Source organism: Schistocerca nitens, chromosome 7, assembly GCF_023898315.1.
Source record: "Schistocerca nitens isolate TAMUIC-IGC-003100 chromosome 7, iqSchNite1.1, whole genome shotgun sequence".
Taxonomy (NCBI): domain Eukaryota; kingdom Metazoa; phylum Arthropoda; class Insecta; order Orthoptera; family Acrididae; genus Schistocerca; species Schistocerca nitens.
Window position 1 is genome coordinate 485,392,265 of NC_064620.1, and position 25,146 is coordinate 485,417,410.

At 42.5% G+C, this 25,146-nt stretch overlaps 1 protein-coding gene across 1 annotated transcript in view; it reads left to right on the forward strand.

Moving 5' to 3' along the window:
- Nucleotides 1-25,146, forward strand: part of LOC126195345 (ATP-binding cassette sub-family G member 1-like) — a 359,577-nt gene that overhangs the window by 194,288 nt on the left and 140,143 nt on the right. The window contains exon 2 of the mRNA XM_049933923.1: nt 15,712-15,829. Coding sequence (XP_049789880.1) covers nt 15,712-15,829 — 118 coding nt within the window. The remainder of the gene's footprint in view (nt 1-15,711; nt 15,830-25,146) is intronic.

Here is a 25,146-nt window from a genome sequence, read left to right on the forward strand (position 1 = left end):
GGAATGGTACCGAATCTAACATCTGTCACAAGTACTTCACACCACATTTCGTCATCTATATACTTCTTGCATCTCCACTGATCTGGGAAGAGTTTCTTGGAGCCTAATATGATGGTTGACTAAGTCAGAAATATTACAACTCACCCCATGTTGATGTCCATATTACGTATGTTTCCGGACGTTTTTTATCAGATGGTGTCTGTTCTGCCAATCACTGACAGAGAGTGCAACTAATATCATCAGGTATACTAACAAAGCACAGTTACATTAATAAAATATAACAGGCTAGCTTTCTCCCCACGGCTCTGTTTGCGTATGCCTTTGAAACAAATATTGCAGACATCTCCCCCTCTCCATTCTTTCTTTCCGCTTCTTCCCACATGCCTCTCTGTCTGCCTCATCCGCCCAACTCTCTCTGTGTCTCTGTCTACTCTTCTCCGCCCTCTTTGACCATTTCAAAATGGTTCAAATGGCTCTGAGCACTATGGGACTTAACATCTGAGGACATCAGTCCCCTAGAACTTACAACTACTTAAACCAAACTAACCTTAGGACATTACACACATCCATTCCCGAGGCAGGATTCGAACCTGCGGCCGTAGCGGTCGCGCGGTTCCAGACTGAAGCGCCTAGATCCATTCGTCCACAGCGGTCGGCTTGACCATTTCCTCTGACCGCTCTCTCCGACCACGTCTTCCTCTTCCCTCCTCCTGTCCACATCCTCCTCGTCTCTTCTGTCCATTTCCTCCTCCCCTTCTTCCTTTTCCACTTGCCCACTATACCTCTACACCCTCTGCATCTTCCACCTGTCTCCTGCATCTCCCCCTGCTCCCAACTCTCTCTGTCCATATCCTGCTCCCAACTCTCTCTTTCCATCTCATCCTCCCCTTCTCTATCCCATTTTCCTGCCTCTCTTTGTCCATCTCCTCCTTTCCCTCTCTCTGTCCACCTCCTCTTCTTCCACTTTTCTCTGTCCACCTCATCCTCATCGCCTCTTCCACTATCCATCTTCTCCCTTCTTGCTCTGTACTTCAACCGAGGATAACGGGCAAAAAACTTTCGAGAGCTGCTAACAGTGTTACAACACGTCACGTTCCCAAAATATGATTTTTTGAAACGATAGCGGAACTTTATGAACAGCTTGCATAATGTGCTAATCTGGTAAAAAAAATTTCTTATCGGAAGTAATACTTGGTGAAAAACAACGACATGATTGTCACCTAAGCTCTGTAGATGAATGCACCGAGGGAGGGCCACAGTAGCCCTTAGAACTGAATGCCCCGAGTAGAGAAGCTGATAAAGGGCAGAGCACAGTGCAGAGTGGGACTGGAGGAATAGCCTGTAGCATCCAGAAATCGCCGCCACGCTGCAATGGAGGCTGGCGTCTCGCGCCGTAGCGGGAGGTACGCGTTTTTCTGGCGGCGGCCTTGGCCTGCAAAGGCAGAAAGAAAAGCAAACACACCCACGACACTCGCTGAGGCACTGGCCTGCTTTGGCGCGTGCTGCTATATCCGTCTCGCTTTGTTAGTGACCCAGCTAATCGATAATATTTCAGGACGCAACATATTTTAATGTGTTTGCTTCGCACGAGTGAAAAACTCCGAGAAGAGATTGTGTGTGTGTGTGTGTGTGTTTGAGTGTGTATGCGATTGTCTGTGTGTGTATGACATAGATATTACATCTTGTCACTAAAGAACTCACTGTCAAATGAGTGTTAAACAGTAACAGCAACCAATAAAGAAACGAAGAGTCGCTGTGAAAAAGCTGAGCTCCTTAATAATGTTCATAAATGCAGTTTCGAGGAAAACTAGTAATTCAAGAGATAATTCGCAAGCGCTACTTTCTTATCATAAGCCATAATAAATCATAATGAATAGTATCTCACAGTCAATTAGTGCCTCGTTTGAGAGAAAAAAGTGGCATCGTTCCACACGATGTTTCAGCGCTTCTGGTCACGAGTTACGGAGGGGGGAGGGGGGACAACACGTTCCGAATTCTTCCGTAATTGAAAATATTCATAGACACGGTCAAGTGTGATCTTCATTTTATTTGTGTCGGGGCAAGTGTTATCTTTATTTTATTCGTAATGGAGTCAAATAAAAAGCAGATCTCTCAAAGCAGTCCTCTCCATTACTGTTATAATTGTATAAATGGCATTTTCAGAGGCTAGAAGAAAGGAAAGAAGTAAGATTAGAGTTTAACGTCCCGTCGACGGCACGGTCATTAGAGACAGAGCACAAGTTCGGATTAAAAAATGATAGGGAAGGAAATAGGCCGTGTCCTTTCAAAGGAGTCATCCTGGCATTGCCCTAGAGTGATATAGGGGAATCACGGAAAACCTGAACCTGGATAGTTGGACAGGGATTTGATCCGTAGTCCTCCTGAACGTGTGTCCAGTGTGCTAATCACTACCCAACTTTGCTCCGTAGCGCCTAAAAGAACTTTCATTTTTGAAGAACAAATCCTGTGCTAAAGGAAGAGGACATGGAACACTCCACCCGCATTCCTCCTGGGTTTCCTTTATGTTCATAAGTTGTAGTTAATTTTACGGGCATTAACTGTGTAAATTAAATGATTGTTTTGAAACATCATCAAAATCTATTGTAATCACAATTACAAAGTCGTTAGGCCATACAAGAAGGAAGTGATGTTATAAACGAAATCATTCATTGTCTTACTAAGTGTTGTATATTTTTTATGTTAGGGCTGGAAAACCTATGAAATCAAAATCTCACATGAAATCTTCTTTATTTGAATGGGTTACTAGTTTCGGCTGACAGAGTCAATATTTACACCACCTGACTGTGTCAGTTACCAAATTTTAACGGCACAACGCTTTTGTTTTATGAGCCTTGTTCAATTATACTGACCACGAACGATGAAACCTGTTTGTATCTAAGTCATGTATGGATGTTGTCATTTTAAGAAAAATTTTAACGAGGTATGAAGACTTAGTGGCACTAACACTAATGAGGATGTTTTATGATTTGAACGTGGCTAGTGGCTAGACTGTTAGGCGAAAATAGTAATTCATCCAAATAAAGAAGATTTCATGTGCGATATGTACTTCATGAGTTTTCAATGCGTAACATAAATAAAAAATTACAACAGTTCGCATACCTCCTAGTTGACAGTCTCAATAAACGTGTTACATATTTCTCCTCCCCAAATCTTTCAAAAGGAGCATAAAACAAGAAGTATTATTATAATAAATAAAATATCCTCCGGCTGCCGTTATGATTTAATAAGCTTTATTCTGTGATAAATTTCGAGACTTCACTTCCCATCTTCAGATGTTTCTTAGTACATATCAAAACGATTTTCATCATAATTTTGCAGATGACAACAGGCTGTCAAACGGAAGACAAGTGAACACACTGCATGTCCGCAACACTGTGGAACGCGCCCCTACACCCCACTAGGGTGGTTGACATCCTTCTGCGATCTTAGAAATTAATATGTAACGTTGACTAGATGTGTACTAAGGTAATCTGAAGATTAGACTTGAATTCTCGAAAACGATCATAGAATAAAACTTTTAAAACCACAACTGAACCCTGAGGCTATTTTATTTATTTTTATTACTGCATGTGGGTGCGTTCCCACCATTCACTATGATGGATGATGAGAACATGAAGTGTTCACTTCACATCAGATACTTAATACTATCTTTTTACAAAAATGCAATAACACTGATTTCAGTCCCTGGATAAAAGAGCTACCGCAAAAGCACCAACTTCACCGATTAGTACAACAGTCGCGGAGGAACTGGCTCGATTGAAACATAGATGCACAGGACTCATGACGTCGAATGAAAAGATTGGTGCATTTAATGCATTTTTCTTCTAGGCTATTTTGTGTCAATGACGTATCCCACAAATGACAGTCCTCATCCTCCTTGCACAATCTCGACCATCAATCGACACGTTGGGAACGCCATCTTGTGACTCACTGTGATTCAGTCGTAAGATTCTTTCTCCTCGAAGAGACACTGTCATGAGTTTTCCCTGACAGCTTTTGTACTCAGGAACATAGGAGTACTTTTTTGATTCCAGTAGCTGCAGTCCTTCCCATTTGTTGCTTTCTTTTTGGTCCTTGTTTCACAACTGCTGCCAGTTGCAAATATCGAGAGACTGATTTGTTTCTCTTCACCTCGTAAGTCGTATTCTTTTGTGGCGATCAAGTGCTTAGACACATTACGAAACAACCTTTGTTGGCAGTTGTGACACTGTTGGCCCAAACACTCTTGACATAAAAATATATTTTTTTTTCTGTTTGGAAATTTTAGTACCTACTTATATCTTTGGAATTATTCCTGATTTCGTTTCTACTATGATATTAAGTCTCATACAACTATTAAACATAGTTAGCACATTCTTATAAGCACGAAGAGAAGATGGCAATGTCATGTCAGAATGTTATAACACAGACTATAGCAAACATTTTATTGAAAATAAGCTCTAGAATTACGCACATAGAGACTGAACTAGAAATGGAACCCATCGATAGATTCTACTTGACTGGGCGGAAAAAAACTGATCTTATAAACAAAGAAACTACAACAGTTGCCTACCACCGGCTCCGGTCACTAATGAAACTTTTGCTACCGTTTCTGCAAATTATCAGCCGGCTGCCGCACTCAGCAGGAGAGAAAAATGAGATGGACGAAATATGACGTAGCGATGAATTACAGATCCCTTACCCTATTTCTAAAAGTAACGCTGGAAATTTTCCGGCCAATATGTTATTAATAAGTGAGTCACCTGGATTACGTAGATTACAGCTTTATAATTGAGTACTAAGGTGTAAATTCTAAGGGTAGAGATTCGAAGATGCGGAGCTCGTAAAATAAGGTATTTAGAAGCAGTTTCTGTTTATGAGATTGCGCCTGATTTTTGAAACCGATACCTATATATCTTACTGCTGCAACGGAGCAACGATGGTTTGCGGAAATTCTTATTTACACTGGAAGTTGCGGTCAGATATGAGTCACCGCGTATAGGTTCCGTCACGTGTAGTGAAATGGCGTCAGAAGTGCGGTTGAAGCGATTCCGAATTGTTCAGAACTAGCGCTGTGACGTCTGAGGACATCTCCTAATTGATAGTACTGCAGAGTCTTAAAGACACGGGAGCAAATAAACACAAAACTCGTATTACACTTAGGATTGATAATAGGCACTTTTCTACAAAAAAGTAAGACTCCCAGTTGTCACTTATCGGACCGATAGTATATACACTACTTGACATTTGCTAAGGAAGAACTGACACTGGCTAAGGAACAACTGCCAACTCGAACAACCGACCAATGTAGTAGAAGGAAATGTATAGGACAAAGTGTTACCTACAGAGAAGCCTGTGCATGAACACTCTACATGCAGTCGACAGCTCAGGCAAAACGGTGACTGACGAAGAATGTTGAGGTACCGGTTAGTGCGGCATTCCGTGTGGAACGGCAACATGTCTGTACGACATCATTTGAGTGCTTACGATCGTGGACCAGCAGTTGGGTGGTTCGAAGCCGGTCAAAACGTCACTACTGTGGCCACAGTAACGGTTGTGTCCAAAAATGTCATCGCGCGGTTACAGAAGGCAGCTGAAAGTTGAAATGTTATGCGGAAGCATGCCAGCGGTCGTAGATAGACCACCACACTCCAAAAAGGATCGATTCAGCCCCAGTAGCGAAAAGTAACAGGTACGTCACTCCTAGACAAATCGCTGCAGACATCGCAACCGCTACTGTTACCCGTATCACTGTCAGTACGATTTTGCGGCGATTGAATCAGGCTGGTTTTGTATGCTCGGAAGCCTGTTAAATTTTAGGGAGTCTGTTGTTTGGGGTCAGCAACAGTGATCCACAGTGTTAGTGTGAGAGAGAGCCGAGCACATTACACATCACGGAACGTTCGTGACCATCATCGATATGGCGCAGGCGGTATGGTGTGGGCAGCACTATGCACAGGGCCGAAAACCGCCTCGTATCTTTGAGCGAGGTACCATTACAGCACAGCGGTATTGCAGGGAGATTGTTCTGGATCATATCGGTCTGTTTAGGGGTGCGGTAGGTCCCTAATTTCTGTTTATGGACGATAACTCCCGCCCATCCTATACCGCTAGATGTCGGACAGACTGGTAAATGAAGATAGTGAACGTACGGAATGGCCTGTGTACTCCCCGGACATAAACCTTATAGAGAATGACTGGGATGCTCTTGGCAGACGTGTTCCTCAACAAACACCCCCTCCTGAGCCGTGCAAGAACTGAAAACCGCCGTGAGAGAGAAGTGCGACATTATCCCTCGAATACGCTTCAGCAGCACGAATAACAGGTGTAAAAAGTGCACTAGTGCCGGAGCAGGGCCTGTTCCACTGACAGCCCGATATCGACATTTACGTTGCGAGTATGACCTGTGATAGCCGGCCGCGATGGCCGTGCGGTTCTGGCGCTGCAGTCCGGAACCGCGGGACTGCTACGGTCGCAGGTTCGACTCCTGCCTCGGGCATGGGTGTGTGTGATGTCCTTAGGTTAGTTAGGTTTAAGTAGTCCATAGTGCTCAGAGCCATTTGAACCATTTTATGACCTGTGATAAACATGAACGTTATTTATGTCTGTTATCCTGCTTACCCATGTAGTGAAATCTGTACCATCTTTCGTTACAAATACCAGAACGATAAGTGCTTTCAATGTGTCCACGATACTACTGGATTACCATAAAGGAAAATGGTATTTGTTATTTACTGCACTGTACTCGTATATTACAGCTAAAAGACAAAGTTCTGGTATGAGTCTGTGCTCCAGCACACAGTTTTGATCTGGTCATCTAGATTATCTTATATGACCCCTTCAAATTTTTGTCCCCTGGAATGGGTGACATCGAAGACTATAAATAAAACCTTTATGACTGTTAGCCGGCCGGTGTGGCCGTGCGGTTCTAGGCGCTTCAGTCTGGAACCGCGTGACTGCTACGGTCGCAGGTTCGAATCCTGCCTCGGGCATGGATGTATGTGATGTCCTTAGGTTAGTTAGGTTTAAGTAGTTCTAAGTTCTAGGGGACTGATGACCATAGATGTTAAGTCCCATAGTGCTCAGAGCCATTTGGACCATTTGAACCATATGACTGTTAGTTATCTCAGCAAACTACATTAAGACTACTTCCGAAAACATTTTGTTGTGGAAAGAAAGCTGAAAAATTATATGAAATTTGTTGATAATATTATTGAAACTGATGTAAATTATTCTTGTGTTTTTGCATTAGTAAACTTGCACAGTAAGTTGAACAGTTTCTCGGCGTTTCTTTTATGTGTAACATTCAAAACGTGGCCTAACTGTGTAGCTTAAAGAGTACTGCGCTGGCTTCAGAAAGAGTTAGTTCGTCCTCTACTCCGTTCGGCCAGAGTGCTTTTAGACAGTTTCCACCCGTATCTACGCATACGCCGCCTTGGTTCTCTATGTGCGCGTCAGGTACACAACACAGAAACAAAATACGAATAGACGCACACAACTAGGTTTACATAATTCACAAACGGATGGCGCACTCGATTTATACCTGTCGAATAATTGATACCTGCGGGGACACAGAACTGTCACAAAACTAAAATAAATTCAAGTAGTGGATAGACGATTGACCGCTACCGTCGCAGGTTCGAATCCTGCTTCGGGCATGGATGTGTGTGATGTCCTTAGGTTAGTTAGGTGTAAGTAGTTCTGAGTTCTAGGGGACTGATGATCTCAGAAGTCACATAGTGCTCAGAGCCATTTGAACCATTTGATAGACGATTTCCACTCATTAGTAGATGCTCCCACATGGGCTACAAAACGAATAAAACAGGCAAATACTAAAACACGGCGACTAAAGCATGCTTGATCATAAATGCAGAAGCTAGCCAAGCCTGTGGGTTCTGCTGTTGTATTCGACCACAAACGGCAAGTGTCAGTCGTGGTCACAACAATGTTCTGTGTAGTTGTGAGTGCATTATGTCAGAGCTAAGTGCACTCAAAAGTGGGTAAATTGTTGGTGCTCGTGTGGTGGATGCTGCCGTAACCAAGGCAGCCGAAGTGTTGGGTGTTTCAAGAGAAACTGTATCGCATGCGCGGAAATCGGAAAACATCGTGCCTATGTCACAAAGCGGATGAAAGTTTGTGTTGAGTGATAGTGTCAGTCAGTTATTGAAGAGGATTGTTACGAAAAATAACAGCACACTGTTTCGAGCTTCTTGAGTTTGCGCCCCAAGAGTGAAACACGGTGGAACTTCGCTGATGATTTGGGCAGCCATATTACGTGGGCCGCCTCTGTTACTCTACAAGGTCACATTACTGCCAATTACTATGTGACATGGTATAATGTTTTTTCTCCAATGGGGATGCTGTGATCCAAGACAACAAGGCCAATGTTCAGAGAGCTGCCATCGTCCAGGCCTACTTTTGTGAGGACGAAGATGGACTTTTGCATGTCCCCTGGCCACCACATTCACCAGATCTCAGTATTGTTGAGCCTTTGTGGTCTACCTTGGGGAGAAGGCTGCGTGATCGCTACCCACCACCGTCATCCTTAACTGAACTTCCCACTATTTTGCAGTAACAGTGGTATACGATTCCCGCGAAAACCGTAGAGGACCTGTATTTATCCATTCCGAGACGATTGGAAGTTATTCTGAACGTCAATAGGTTTCCTACACCGTAGTGTTTTTGATGCTCCCATAATTTTGTCCAGCCCATGGGTAACTGAAACCCCACAGCCACAGAAAATTCGACATCTGTTGACATGGATTTCTTAGCTTGTCGTTTCCTCTACAGTTGTTTCAAAAAATGTTGTTCAAATGTGTGTGAAATCTTATGGGACTTAACTGCTAAGGTCACCAGTCCCTAAGCTGACACACTACTTAACCTAAATTATCCTAAGGACAAACACACACACCCATGCCCGAGGGAGGACTCGAACCTCCGCCGGGACCAGGCGGGACAGTCCATGACTGCAGCGCCACAGACCGCTCGGCTAATACCGCGCGGCACAATTGTTTCCTGAAATACTTCCTAGTTCTTGTGAGGCACCTTGTATGTATGTTTTTGGGAAATCGTACAAGATTTTTTTGTCTTTGGTGTATCCCTCTTACGTCGCTCTCCACTTTGCCCTGTCCTGTGTTCTTTCCTGAATCTGTTGCTAACTTCACTATTTTGAACGTCATCTACTTTTTCAGGTCTTATTACTCCTCTCCCTCTTTTCCTTGAGATCTTTCCTTGGATAGCCCTTCATCGAAGAGAATTTCTTCGAAGTTATGTCCCATTTTAGATGTTTTCTTCATTCTTATCATTTCCGCTTGTTTTTTCCCTTTCCCGTTTGTAGAAGTACTTCTTCATTCCTCGTTCTGTCGGTGCTCTTCACTCTAAGAATTTTTCTCGTTAACCACATTTCAAAACTATCGGAGTATTTTTCCTCTTTCTACACTTCTTCTTCTTCTTCTTTATCGTCGCCTTGTCCCACATCACGTAGGGTCGGCGTTGCTCTTCTGGATCCTTCTCCTCCATTGTCTCTTCCTTCTTCCATCCTTTCTCCATTAGATCCCCGGATATCTCATCCTTCCACCTCATTTTCGGTCTTTCTCTCCTTCTCGCTCCTTCAATATTTATATCTTCAACTCTGTTTCCGATATATTCTTCCCCTTTTCTCTGTAAGTGTCCGTACCACCTTAGTCTGCTCTCTTGTATCTTTTTCCCCATTGGTCCCACTTTCACAACTCCTCTAACAAATTCATTTCTAATCCTGTCCTTCCTTGTTACCCCACACATCCACCTCAGCATCCTCATTTCCGCCACTTCCATCTTCCTTTCCTGGGCTACTGTGATTGGCCATGTCTCTGCCTCGCATATCATAGCAGGCCTTACCACCGACTTGTACACCTTCCCTTTCAACCCAATGTTCACCTTCTTGTCACCCAACACTCCACTCATTTTCCTGCACTTGTTCCAACCGCAATTTATACGGTGTTGTATCTCACTTTCCAGTCCTCCGTCCCTCTGTATGTACGACCCCAAGTATTTAAATTTGCAGACCGATTTCAGCTCATCATCCTGGATCTTGCAAGACCTCATCTCCTCATCTGCACATCCTTCAGTGCTAAATATTCTGATTTTGTCCTGCTAATTTTCATCCCTCTTCCTTCTAGTGCCTTCCTCCAATTCTCCAGTTTTTCCTCAAGTCTGTCGATGCTCTGCTCACAAAGAACCACATCATCCGCAAACATCATATTCCACGGCGCTTCCTTCTTCATATCTTTCACCAGCACATCCATAATCAGGTCAAAGAGGTAGGGACTAAGCGCAGACCCTTGATGTAACCCAACTTTTACTGGAAACTCCTTTGTCATGCCCACACTACTTCCCACCTGTGTCATTGCTCCTCTGTACATTTCCTTCACTAACTTCACTTACTCCTCTTTCTACACTGCCAACCAAAAAATTGAAGTACCCGTAAGATGTAGTCAGATGTCAACGTAATATCGTACACGAACTCGCCATCGGCGGATATGCAAAATGACGTGTGACAGGCAGAACGCCCATTAGTGCTGTTCGTATTTAGCGTTTTTACCAGACCTGATAGGATATACTTGTATAAGGGCGGCATGAAAACCACCAGATGTTGAATAAACGCTGTCAGGTACATACTCGCATGACACAGCATTATCACCACTTGACGAAGTTTGAAAAGGGCCTCATTGTGAGTCTCCATTTGACCAGCTGGTTGAGTCGTGCAATATCCAGATTTGTGGGCCTTCGTTTTTAACAGTAGCCTGACGCTCGACTGGATGCGGAGGTGAGGGTAGACATGTTCATCGTCAATGTTCCAGTCGACCACGTCTTACAGCCACAAGGGAAGATCGCCGTATTGTGTACATCATAAATCGTTCACATCTGCGCCTGTCATCCGAGAGTAATGTACTCCCTGCAACATTTTGTGCCATCCCACACCATTGGTAGGCGACTAGCAACAATCGAACTAGGGAATTGCCGTCATACGCGTAAGACGTCGTTGGCCCTGCAACCCAAACGGCTGCGTTTGATGTGGTGCCGTGACTGGGAAGCATGGACTGCTAACGAATGGTGTCGCATCATGTTCAGCAATGAACCTGCACTACTCCAGACGACCATCCTCGGCGAATATGACGGCGACCTGGAGGGAGGTTCAAGTCTTCCATTGTTTTTGAGAGAGGTGTGGGCAGCCATCGGGTATGACTTCAGGTGACGGCTGGTAGTGAGTGAAAGTACTCGGACAGCACAACGGTGTGCCACGAACATTCCGCGTCCTCATGTGTTACCTCTCATGTGACAGTATCGTGGTGCTACTTTTTCAACAGGACAGTGCTCATTCATTCATGGTACATGTCTCTATGCATTGTCTGCGTAATGTTGAGGTACTCCCGTGGCCGAGATACGCTGATCCATCCTCGATACATCACCATTTATATAAGTGATATGCCCTCTAGTGTTTGTTTCGATTTTGTAATCACTGAAATAACATCAACTTCTCTCAACCGCTGAAGTTTCATTTCTATTTCTCAGCCCCTTCTGGGTGCTCCACCTGTTTTCTTGTTTTATTTTATTTTATTTCTTTCTTTTTTGTCGGGTACTGTATTTCCGTTTTCCTGATTCGCTGCCATACAGTACTACACTTCAGATAAAACACTGTTCTACCGGAATTATTTTTGTTGTCAACGATCCTTTCGCCTTTTCAGAAGCTCATTCATCCATAGCTCGTATCCTTTGCACACAACTTTCATTTTCTTTCATGAAACATCGCAAGTACCTAAAAGATTTTACTTATTCCAAAGTGTTTCCTTGCAATGATATTTTGGTTCAAATGGCTCTGAGCACTATGGGACTTAACTTCTGAGGTAATCAGTCGCCTAGAACGTAGAACTACTTAAACCTAACTAACCTAAGGACATCACACACATCCATGCCCGAGGCAGGATTCGAACCTGCGACCGTAGCGGTCGCTCGGTTCCAGACTGTAGCGCCTAGAACCGCTCGGCCACGCAATGATATTTTGACCTACCTTCATGTTTGCTGATTCTCATTACTTTGATCTTTCTAACTATAGTAGTGGAAGTCTGTTTAAAAGCAGGTTTTCACGAAATTTCTGCAACATACATCTATCGAACTTGTTATGAATGTAGTAAACGCATATAAGACGTCAACAGTCATCACGGAACTGCATAGTTTCTTTTATAGCACGAGTAACAAAAGAAGACGTTTGCATTTCCTGGATGGAAATTGATATAATGGCACTCACCGGCCTGTTGTTATTGCTTTTTCAATCCTTTGTCGAGCCTCCGATCTTCCTAATTAACACAAAATATTTCTTCGAGATTGGTTTTTTTAAGGTTTTTAGTTCTTGCAGTGAACTTGTCGCCCACTCTTCTCGTGTTGATCTTTTCAGCTCAGATACGGCCTCAAATTGCCTTCCATTGCGATAAACAAGCCTTGCAAGTATTCAAATCAAATGCGTGTGAAATCTTACGGGTCTTAATTGCTAAAGGCCATCAGTCCCTAAGCTTACACACTAGTTAACCTAAATTATCCTAAGGACAAACACACACACGCATGCCCGAGGGGGGACTCAAACCTCCGCTGGGACCAGCCGCACAGTCCATGTCTGCAGCGCCCATAAACCGCTCGGCTAATCCCGCGCGGCTGCAAGTATTCCACAAAGGTTTTCCACAATGCTTAAATCCGGGATACGTGCAGGCCAGGGCAAGTCATCGATATCTTTATTTTCAAACCGTTTTTTGGTTGTAGCAGAAAGATACACAGATGCATTATCTTGTTGAAACATTAGACTTTCGTCCCCTAGGACCTCTTATATGCTAATTAATGCTGTCTCTAGCACCTCAGTGCACATAGTGTTCATTCTAGTGTTCAGCGAAGCAATGAGTGACTTACCTTTACCTGCTGCTCTGCTCTCAGATCACACCATTAACACTGAACTACTGTACATCCGGCCCATCTAAATTAACCTGCCGCGCAGGGTAGCCACACGGTCTGAGGCGTCTTGCCACGTTCCGCGCGGCTTGCCCCCCGTCGGAGGTTCGAGTCCTCCCTCGGGCACGGGTCTGTGTGTTGTTCAAAAATGGTTCAAATGGTTCTGAGCACTATGGGACTCAACTGCTGTGGTCATCAGTCCCCTAGAACTTAGAACTACTTAAACCTAACTAACCTAAGGACATCACACGCATCCATTCCCGAGGCAGGATTCGAACCTGCGACCGTAGCAGTCGCACGGTTCCGGACTGCGCGCCTAGAACCGCGAGACCACCGCGGCCGGCCTCTGTGTGTTGTCCATAGCGTAAGTTAGTTTAAGTAGTACGTAAGCTTAGGGACCGATGACCTAAGCAGTTTGGTCCCATAAGATCTTACCACAAATTTACCAATTTTAAATTAATCTCCTGCTTATCTCTGAAGACCACCTTATCCCAATCTGTTGTCCATGATATACGTTTTTCATCAAACTCCAGTCTAGCCTGTTGACGTCTGGGTATTAGAGCAGGTTTCTGCAGTCGTTTCTTGAATGCATTTGTTCGTCATCTGACAAAATTTGTCGTACACGTCTGTCCGTTATTGACAACTATAAATCAGCGACAAGTTGAGAATAATAACGGTCTGAGGCCGTTGCTTTAAGGGGCTCCGGAACGCCCTATACTTGCAATGTTAAAATAACGCTTATAAATTACATCTTTCCTCACAAAGTATTTGAGGTAGGAAGTTGAACTTTTTACAGATTATTTATTGGAATATGGGCTACAACTTAACACAGGGATTTTACAAAATTTTAGTTCAGTTATTAAAGATGATTTTTTTTGCAATTGTAATGAAAATTCACAACATTTTTTTGCAATTTTTTATTTATATATTAAAAAATATACAGTTTTTTGGAAAAAGGCTGTGTTAAATTATGCAGAAGGTACTGTGTAACATTTACTGAAAGTTTGAAACAAATATGTTTGGAAGATCCTTAGAAAACATGTAATTAGTATGAGAAAATAAAAGTTTTGGGAATCGAGCGACAAAGATTGGATTAACTTTTTAGTGCATTCCAGGTCCATAGGATGGATTATCTTCATCCTCTGCAAACTCCTCCTCCAGCTTCCTCTTGTTCCTCCTCCTGTTTACTTTTGCTTGTATTTCTAGACTCTTTACAGCCCTGTCTGCAGCCCGAAGGCGTTCCTTGTCTAAAGCAAGCATAGCTCGTACCATGTTAGAACCTATCTTCATTCCCATATTTCTAAATACCTTTGGCTTTCCAACATTTTTCCTTTTCTTAAAAGCCTTCAGAGGATTTCTAATAACTTTACTTTTACTCATTATTATACTTCAACAAAACAGAGACTCAAGAAACGGAATTAATTACGAATATTTTCGAGATAACGATAGAGTAAATAAACATGAAACAATCGACAATCACACCAGCGATATATATTGAACCATCACAGGTTAGCCACAACACATACTTTATCTCACATTACTAAAATGTACCTGATGAACCCGGACGTTAATAATAACACCATTTGACAGCAGTTTAACAGCGCCACAGCGGGTCACGCCCATGTAGAACAGATTTCAAAAAAAAAAAATTAAAAATAGTTGTAGTCTTCGGAATTGAATAAATTATATATCTATTAAAAGGTAATAGTCTGCAGATTCAGAAAACGCAAAAAAGTAAAAATTGAACTTTTCATGATTTTGAGCCTTTCCGGAGCCCCTTAAGGGAAAGTAAACCTTTTTATGCCTCAGATACTTTCCTACTTTGCCCATATATTTTTAGTTCTGTCCATATCGTGCGCCCACGAAATTATCAATCACTGTTCTTGAACAGTTCAACTTCTTGGCAGTTTGACGATTAGAGAGTCCCATTTCCTTGTAAGCACCGATTTTTGCTTTTTCATCAGATAACTGTTTTACGCGTGGCATTGTCACAGTCGTGGTTCATATACACAACATGCACTGTCACCAATGGTGTCTGCTTCCTATCTGCAGTAAAGGCACTTACGCACACACAGCACAGAGCCGACTGCCTTGATACCATGTTCCAATCTCTGATATCTGAATCGCTGATGTCTTGTTATATACTGTACTACTGACATAAAATGCAATACCATTTGACTGCACTTGTCGGTATAGTAGATTTCATACTACTGCATATACATTGTGCACAGCTATTCCAACAGACAATGTTAATTTTCCTGCATATATCCACAGCTTTATACTGATTTCCACTACGTATTATTCTCGTTCCATATGCTTTTCCCAATTGACGATTCTCTCCATGATAAGTAGTAGTCCTTCCTCTGATTTAACCAACACTGCTTGATTATCTGCATACTTAATTGTCTTCATCCTTTCTCCTCTTACCATTATGCCTCTCGCCTTTTCTCATGCTTTGTCAAAGTCCTTTTCCCAAGCAACAAAACACATGTACGTAATCCTGCTAACTGCTAGCATCCTTTGTCCCATCATCCTCAAACATCCAATCTCGTGTTCCTTTTCCTTAACTGAATACAAGCTGATTCCCCCCCCCCCCCCCCATCCCCCCTCCCCCCCCCCGCCCATATTTTTTCGAACAAGAATAAGTAATGATAATTTACAGCTTTAAGCTTGTAATTAGTAGAAAATAAGTCTGTGTTGCGGGATCTGAGATGAGAGAGTTATTGTGGTATGTTGCAGAGAGCCGTGCGCTGCTCAAGGAAGTGAGCGGTCTGTGCCGGAGCGGGCAGCTGACTGCCATCATGGGCCCTTCCGGTGCGGGCAAGACCACCCTCATGAACGTGCTTGCCGGCTACACGTAAGTCTCGCCAGCTTGCTTTTCATTGTCCTAGTTCTGTTATGTACTGCCTGCTATGATTGGTTTATTTGGGGTAGGGGACCAAACGGCGAGGTCATCGTCGGTCCCATCGGATTAGGAAGGGATTGGGGAAGGAAATCTGTTGTGCCCTTTCAAAGGAACGATCCCGGCATTTGCTTGAAGTGATTTAGGAAAATCACGGGAAACCTGAATCAGAGTGGTCGGACGCAGGTTTGAACCTTCGTCGTCCCGCATCCGAGTTCAGTGTGCTACCGACTACGCCACCTCGCTTTGTGCCTGCTTCCACTTCATAGTGGTTTGTCAGTCTTCAGCGACTTGGAGCAAAGCATTCTTCATTCTTTAGAGTTTTTCCAGAATCTCGTCAGCGAATGTAAATCACTCCTTCAGCATAAAGTGGGCAAATTTTAGAAAAGTCTGTCCATCAGACCATCTTCACTTGCATTAAATTCTAAGCAGATGTTCCCCATAAAAAAAAACAGCTGAGCAAAATTTGAGCTCAAGATACAAGAAATTAGTGCTTTGCAAAGGCTCTCGGGATGGGGCAGCAAAATATGGTCTGAGTTCTACGCGACGTAACAACAGTTATGGGATACCTCCTAATATCGTGTCGGAACCTAATTTTTCCCGGCGTAGTGCAGCAACTCGACGTGGAACGGATTCAATAAGTCGTTGGGAGTCCCCTGTAGAAATATAGAGGCATGCTACTTTATAGACGTCCGTAATTCCGAAACTATTGCCAGTGCAGGATTTTTTATGTCCCATAAAGGCTCTATGGGATGCAGGGCGATCTTGGTGGCCAAATTATTCGCTCGGACTGTCTAGAATGTTCTTCAAAGCAATCGGGAACAATTGTGACCCAGCGACATGGCTAATAGTCATCCATAAAAATCCCACCATTGTTTGGAAATGTCTGCAAATGGTCTCAGTTAGTTCAGTTCGATCAGAGGACATAGTCCATTCTATGTAAACACAGCCCACTCCATTATGGAGCCACCACCAGCTGGCACAGTGCCTTGTCGACAACTTGGGTCCATGGCTTCGTGGGATCTGCGCCACATTCGAACCCTACCATCGCCTCTTACCAACTTAGATTGGCACTCATCTGACCAGGCCACGGTTTCCTAGTCGTCTAGGGTACAACCGACATGGTCGCGAGCCCAGGGCGTCTGCTGCCGTAATCCATTAACGCCAAATTTCGCCGCACTGTCCCAACTGATACGTTTGTCGTACGTCCCATACTGATATCAGCGATTATTTCATGCAGTGTCGCTTGTCTATTAGCACCGACAACTCAACGCAAACGCCGCTGCTCTCGATCGTTAGGTGGAGGCCGTCGGTCACTGCGTCGTCCGTGGTGAGAGTTAATGCCTGAAATTTGGTATTCTCGGCACCCTCTTGACACTGTCGATCTCGGAATACCGAATTCCCTATGATTTCCGAAATGTGCCAATGCCAATGCACTGCCCTTTTATACCTTGTGTACTCGATACTACCGTCATCCGTATATGTGCGTATCGCTATCGCATGACTTTTATTACCTCAGTATACGTCAGTTTTGGCTATAGCTAAGACAGCTTAAAAATGAAACTAATACGAAGGAGATATCGGGATCGCATCCACAACTTTTTGTGCTCGTCTGACTTAAAGTTTTAATGCTGTGTCGTTGACCATTCTTCTGCTACATGAGGTCAAATTTGGGGAAAATCTATCGCGACAATATTTCAACCATTTCACAACAGAATAAAAATTTGGACAAACAAAGGATATTGCTTGCTCATTAGGAGTCGCGTACAGAAACTATTTTTTATCATTTCTAACCATATGCAGCAGTTACACCTATTTGAGAAGCTATTAAGATGTAAATATGCAAACAATAATTTTTTTTCTCAAGTTTCAGCATACTTTGATGTCGCGTTGCTAAATGTTGCAAGCCGGCCGGTGTGGCCGTGCGGTTCTAGGCGCTTCAGTCTGGAGCCGCGTGACCGCTACGGTCGCAGGTTCGAATCCTGTCTCGGGCGTGGATGTGTGTGATGTCCTTAGGATAGTTAGGTTTAAGTAGGTCTAAGTTCTAGGGGACTGATGACCTCAGATGTTAAGTCCCACAGTGCTCAGAGCCATTTGAGCCAGCCAAATGTTGCACCTCCTAATTCTTTATTTTTGTTGTAGTAGAAAGGTCTGGTGGTTTTGTATTAGAAGAACATTTATTTGTTCTCGAGACGTTCTGGATAACGTTTGAAAAATGACATTTGACGAAATTTCTTGTAATACTGTTATATATAATTTTTGATATATTTTTATTATTTTTAGACGCTATAATTGTGTATATTTACTAATGCTTTTATTTTTGATCGATATCTAACAGTAACCGAGAATTTATTACAACAGTGGAAACAAAGGATGGAAATAATTCAAAAAAATACGCTACAACTCACCTATAAATGATTGTACGACGGGACTTCAGAAAGCAAGTTACATATATTGTTACACGCTAAGACACTGCGCAACAAAAGTGGGGCATTGGCAGAAGAGAGTGCATTTACTGGGCTTTCTGCAGACACAGATCTGGTGCGGTATGGGTAACAGGTGCACCACAGTGCGCGAGTGAAATGCAAACGGAAACGTAGTCCATTGTTGAAGGTCTCGGGACAGTAAGTCTTGCAGGCAAAACGTCTAAATTTCTGGCAGTTTCACCTTGAAAATCAGGATGCATATGACCAGATGCAATGTCGCATCCACCTGTACTGAACCGGTGCCAACAATTTGACCAAGGCCGCACAAACGTGAGTAACGCTAATGGCAAGCAAAGCGTTCGACATCGATCACAGGCGACAATGTCCAGTCAATCGAGGAACTGATTCACAGCCATCGCAGATTTTCCAAAAACGGGGACGTTTATGCAGCGGTTCTCGAATGGCTCCGTGACCAATGAGGGGTTTTCTATAATCGAAGAATTGAACAAGTGTTAGAATGTTGAACCCATTGTTTTCAGGGCTTAGTGTTTATGTCGAAAAACTACTATGTACTTTTGTCACTTTGGAGTACAGTGCAGCATTAAATAAAAGTTACCTTGCTTGCCACAACTAGACTTTTGAAATCCCCTCGTAAAATGTACTCACCAGCAGCAACAGAAAATGGCTGCCACCAATATATTTTTTTTCATATTGAGGGAAGGAAACAGGCTTCGATGCGCCTCGTCTGCCTGGATTCTATGAGATATGTAATTATGTAATACAGAAAGTACCACGACGTACCTGAGAATGTTCTTAATTTCCTGAGGCGTATAGCGAATCATTTAAGAGAGTTTGTAGATATGGAATGATGAGAATATTAGGTGTGATAAAGTAATAATATCATGTAAAGCGACTAAAGGCAATAACGAAGTAATATGTAATGTGTTGGATAGATGTAAAAGTAGGGGAGACTGGGCTTGATGGCATGGATTTTGGCTTTTGATTTTATTATTTTTTTGTACAGCACTTGTAGAAATTCTAGTGTATAGGCGAATAGCTTAATGTTTTGACTACAAAAACACAGAACACCCATTAATTAAACACGAATTTAATGATACGTATTTAATATGTATTTAATTAAATATGTATTTAGGTAACCCCAAAAACACTTTTCCTAAAAACTTGCAACTATGCCAACTAACCCCAAGAGATGAATTGGTATAATCTGATGTGGAGAAGGCTATTTAGGGAGAACACAGCAATTTTCGAGGACTTTCTTTTAGGTATGTTTGTGGGGATATTCAGCTGCCAAATAATTTTCAAAATTCATGATGAAACCTTCAGCTCTCATTTATTTTACACAATTCGGTAATAGTTTCGGCCAATAACCATTATTAAGCTTAGCTGGCATAAACGGCACGAAAGTTGTCCCACAATTTTAACAAATGTAATTTGCTCTTTCAAGCCCACCATAGCACTTAAAAAATTTCTCACAACAATGACTGTGTACGATAATTTTCGTCAAGAAACAAGTCCACATCGACAGCTACTACACAGTAAATGTCAAGAAGCAAGTCTACATCGACAGCTATTAACACACTGAGTGTGTGGGCATTCTTCTTGACGAAAATTATCGCATACAGTTATTAGAGGTGAGAGATTTTTTATGTACTATGGTGGGCCTACAAGAGGAAATTACTTTTGTTTAATTGTGGGATAACTTTCCTGCCGTTTATCCCAGCTTTGCTTGATAATGATCATTGATCGAAAGTAGTAGCGAATTGTGCAAAATAAATGACAGCTGAAGATTTTTTTGTTTTATCAAAACTCGGGGAAGATCCTTTCCAAAGAATATGTTCAAAAATTCCTCGTGAAGAAATAATACTTGAATGAAAGTAAATTCTATTTAGATGTGTAAACAACGCTATGAACTTAAATGTGTGAATAATCAGTGAATTCTTCATGAAAAATATGTTGTGTTTATTATTACAGCTATGCGTAGTTTTTCAAACAGAATTAGTTCAATGTTTTAAGTCGGTCACGAATGTAGGGTTTGGCCTCTCGTTTATTTGAACACGTGGTTCTATTTTCGCACAATTTTTCTTTGATCGTACCAAACTGAAGCACCCTTGTGTGGCCATTTCCAGTTATTCCCCTTTCGACCATGGTGGACACGCAAATCTCGTTGCCATCGTGTTCGACAATCTTCTAATATCGGGCATGGTACTTCACCAAAACTGATTTCAACGTATCTGTTGGGTGAATAGAAGGCTCTTGAGACTCTGGAGCATGTCTTGTTGATTTTGTTCGATGTTACTTGTTGGGACAGCTACGCCAACTGACCACATACCTAAAAATGCAAACTAGCTTCTCAGGGACATCAAAAACAAAATGGATATCACACAAATCCATAAATCAGAAATAAAAGATTATGATACATACATGCAGCCAGAGTTAACCGCTCTCTCCAAAACTGCCATCAGCAACACCTCAGTTCGACCTATAGTTTCACCAGATCGATAAAGGTTTAAGATTTTAAAAACATACTCACCAGTTAGAACAACGATGAAATCGGGGTCCTTTCTTCGTGGCGTTTCCGAGCGGACTAAACTTACGATGGATAATACACATTTACATACACTTTCCTCTAGCGCGATGGCAGCATTCTAGGTCCACACACAGTGGCAGTATATAGAAACTATGTGCCAACTAGCCCTTTATACCAGCTAACCTTGGTCTCTCCCACTAACGGTAACAGCTACAGACAGTATGTTGTTTTGGTATGGTTTTCAGTTCCAAGACTTATTTGATGCAGATCTCCAGGCTAGTTTATCCCGTGAAAGCCTCTTAATCTCCCATGACTGCTGCAACGTTCGCCTGTTTCATCCTGCTTACTATAATCAAGCCTTGATCTTCCTCTAAAAACCACTGACATTTACCTCCGTTACCAAATCAACTAGTCGCTGATGCCTCAGAATCCGTCCACTCGGCCGAACCCTTTTGTTGGACCATATACTTACTTTGTAACCAATTCCATTCAGTGCATTTTCATTAGTTACCGGATCTACCCATCCAATCTTCAGCCTTCTTCCGTAACAACACATTTCAAATGCTTCTATTATCTTCTTGTGTGTAGTGTATATTGTCTACAATTCTGTTTCAGCTTACACGATTGACAAATCCTTTCAGAAAATAATGTATATTACATGAAGTTAATTTAATTCTTAAAACATTCATCTTTTTCAGACATGCTTTTCTTGCTGTTGGTATGCATTTTATATCCTCTCTACTGCAGCCGTCGTCAGTTATTTGGCCCAAACTGCAAAACTCATCTACTGCTTTTAATGTTTCGCTTCCTTATCTGCTTCCTTCGGCATCTTCTGATTTACATCGGTTACACTCAGTTACGGTTCTTTTTTCTTTTGTTATTGTTCATCTTATAACCACATTTCTAGACGCGATCCATTCTGTTAATTGTTCTTACAAACCCTTGTCGCTGTCAAATCTTAAAGTTTCTGTTTCTTCTACCTAGAGTGTAACTGCGTTTCTAAATTTCTTCTCTGTTTCCTTCAACACTGTTTCTCTCTCTTCTCTATTATTGCCTCCCTTTCATGTCATTCGATTATTGTAACTGCGGTATGGTTTCCGTATCAGGTAGCTATAAACAAACTTATCATTTTCCAAGTGTCTAAATCTGCATCTACGTGATAACCCTGCAATTCACAGTCAAGTTCCTGGCAGAGAGTTCTTCCAACCAGTTCCACTTCAGTTCTACCTTTCCACTCTGGAACAGCGCGCGGGAAAAGGAGGAGGAGGTTAGTGTTTAACGTTCCGTCGACAACAAGGTCATGAGACACGGAGGACAAGCTCCAGGAAGGATGAAGAAGGATGGAGAAGGAAATCGACCGAGCCCTTTTAAAGGAACCATCCCGGCAGTTGACTGAAGCGATTTAAAGAAGTCACAGAAAACCTAAATCAGGATGATCGGACGCGGGTTAGAACCGTCGTCCTTCCGAATGCGAGTCCATTGTGCTAACTTCTGCGCCACCTGACCCATTGAGCGGGAAAAAGAACTCTTAAATCTTTCCGTGCAAGCTCCGATTTCTCTTATTTTAAAATAATTTCTTTCCATGTCGGTAGACGTCAATAAAATATTTTTCCATTCGGAGGAGAAAGCTGGAGGTTCAGATTTCATGAAAAAATCATGCCAAACTCGCTTATCATATCCGTGACACACTCTCCCCTACTTCGCGATAATATGAAACGAGCTGCCCTTCTTTGAAATTTTTCGGTGTCCTCCTGTCTGGTAAGGACCTCATACTGCACAGCAACACTGTAGCAGAGAATGGATAAGCGTAATGTAGGCAGTCTCTTTGGTGTATTTATTGCATCTTCTAAGCGTTCTGCCAATAAAACGCAGTCCTTGGTTCGCCTTATCCCCGACATTGTCTATGCGATCGTTCCATTTCAAGTAGTTCGTAATTGTACTTCAGACTTAATGATTTATCGTGTAACGGAAACTTAAGGATTTCTTTTAGTATTTATGTGGATGACCTCACGCCTTTCATTACTTAGGGTCAATTTCCGCTTTTTGCACCATACACATCTCGTCTAAATAATTTTGCGATTGTCTTTGATCTTTTGATGACTTCACTAAACGGTGCCGGCCGCGGTGGTCTAGCGGTTCTAGGCGCTCACTCCGGAACCGCGTGACTGCTACGGTCGCAGGTTCAAATCCTGCCTCGGGCATGGATGTGTGTGATGTCCTTAGGTTAGTTAGGTTTAAGTAGTTCTAAGTTCTAGGGGACTGATGACCACAGATGTTAAGTCCCATAGTGCTCAGAGCCATTTGAACCATTTTTTGATAGCATTATCTGAAAACAATTTAAGATTGCTACTCAGTTTGTTTCTTAAATCCTTTATGTAGATTAGAAACAGCAGTAGGCCTATAATTCTACCTTTGGAAACACCAGATATCACTTCTATTTTACTTGAAGTGTCTTCATCAATTATCATCAACCTTTCTCAGAGGAAAGCGCAAACCCAGTCCCACAACTGAGACGGTATCCCAACTTGATTAGATAACCATTCCGATACTGTAAGCGTCCTAAAAACAGTCGCGATTACTTTTCCTGTCTATAAGACGGTTTTGTCTTCTCGGTGCCCTTTCACCTTCGTCAAACTTGTTTCGGCTTGAACTTTGTCTGCTTTGCGTAATTGTAGTTTCTACGTTTCGCCCACCGCTAAGTAACAACACCAGAAGTCATTATGCTGCAGATTTTGCAAATAAGTATCTGAAACTTCCTTCCTGGGTCGTTTCTGACCACACCTGGACAAACGGGGCAGCCATCGCTTTCCCGGTACTTCATATATAGAACTTCGCTCGTAATATTGCGTACCCGTTTATATGAGACGCTAGGTCTTTCAAAAATAGTCTGGTTAATGTGACTTCGTTTACCACATTATAACGTTTTTTATACCTCTTTTTTTTAAGAGGGCCTTCAGTGTATTAAAAGTGAAGCGTTGATATGGCCACGGTTAAAATAATTTATCCATTAGTAAACGGTCTAAAGGCTAGTGCTTAATCTCCACTAGCGCCCTTCAGGACAGTTTTTATTTGGCCAGAGACCTTTTTTAAATAAGTTCTATCTTCGTGCAAGCCTTGTTCATCTCGTTTCTACGAAAAGTTTGGCACCGATCGCGAATGATGGTTCCCAGATTAGCAATTTCGCCTTATGTCTCTATGAAAGTTAAATAAAACTGTTAAAATAATTCCACTTATCAACAGTAACCCACTTAGTTCGCCACTATTCCATAGAAATTTATAAGCCTTATCCACCATCGTGCAGCACAATCATGTGCTAGCAAGAGACGTTAACGCTTTTGCTGCCCCTATTATGGCGAAGAGGAATGTTGAGAGGATGTCGGGTGATCAATGACCGATAAAATTCCCACAGCTGTCGCTTTAAACTATAATAGCGGGGAGTGGAGTCAAACGAAACGGTAGTTCATACTCTCTAGTGTCTGAATCTCGTCATTGTCGGCATAAAGTACACGCGAACGGGTATCGCAGGATCATGCAATTAACCAAGCTCTAATTTCTGTGTTTATTCCCTGTTGATTATTTGGTACAGAAGTGGACTTCCTTTTCGTTTTCGGCGGATAAAACATTTTTCGTTATTGTTCTTATCCCAATATTTCATTAAAATAATTATAATATCGTTGCTGTAAGTACAATCAAGATAGTGATGCAGTATCTCTCTAAACGGTGCTGAATGCGCGCTTGACGCATCAGCAGGGAAGATTTGGGATAGTTTTCTTTTCTTAATACAGGGTGTTCAGTGAAAAATGCAAATGGCTCTGAGCACTATGCGACTTAACCTCTGAGGTCATCAGTCGCCTAGAACTTAGAACTAATTAAATCTAACTAACCTAAGGACATCACACACATCCATGCCCGAGGCAGGATTCGAACCTGCGACCGTAGCGGTCGCTCGGTTCCAGACTGTAGCGCCCAGAACCGCACGACCACTCCGGCCGGCTGTTCAGTGAAGGAGTCACTAATTTCATAATTAGGTATCTCGAAAATAAGATCGATAGACGAGTGCATTTCGAAAAGTTGCTAACACGTGGTGCTGCAATCGCAATATTTAGCTACTATAACGTTCGTTGCAGTTGAGAGCTTTCGGTTCCATCGTTGAAAGGTGAAAAGGAATTGACGTACCGAAGAAAGAGGTTCCATATATTCCACAGTGCAACGCGTTTTTCTGGTCAGAACGCAGTCCTGCGGCAACAAGATGCAATTTTCAGACACGATTCAATGTTTCAAAAAGACCCGATGCGAAA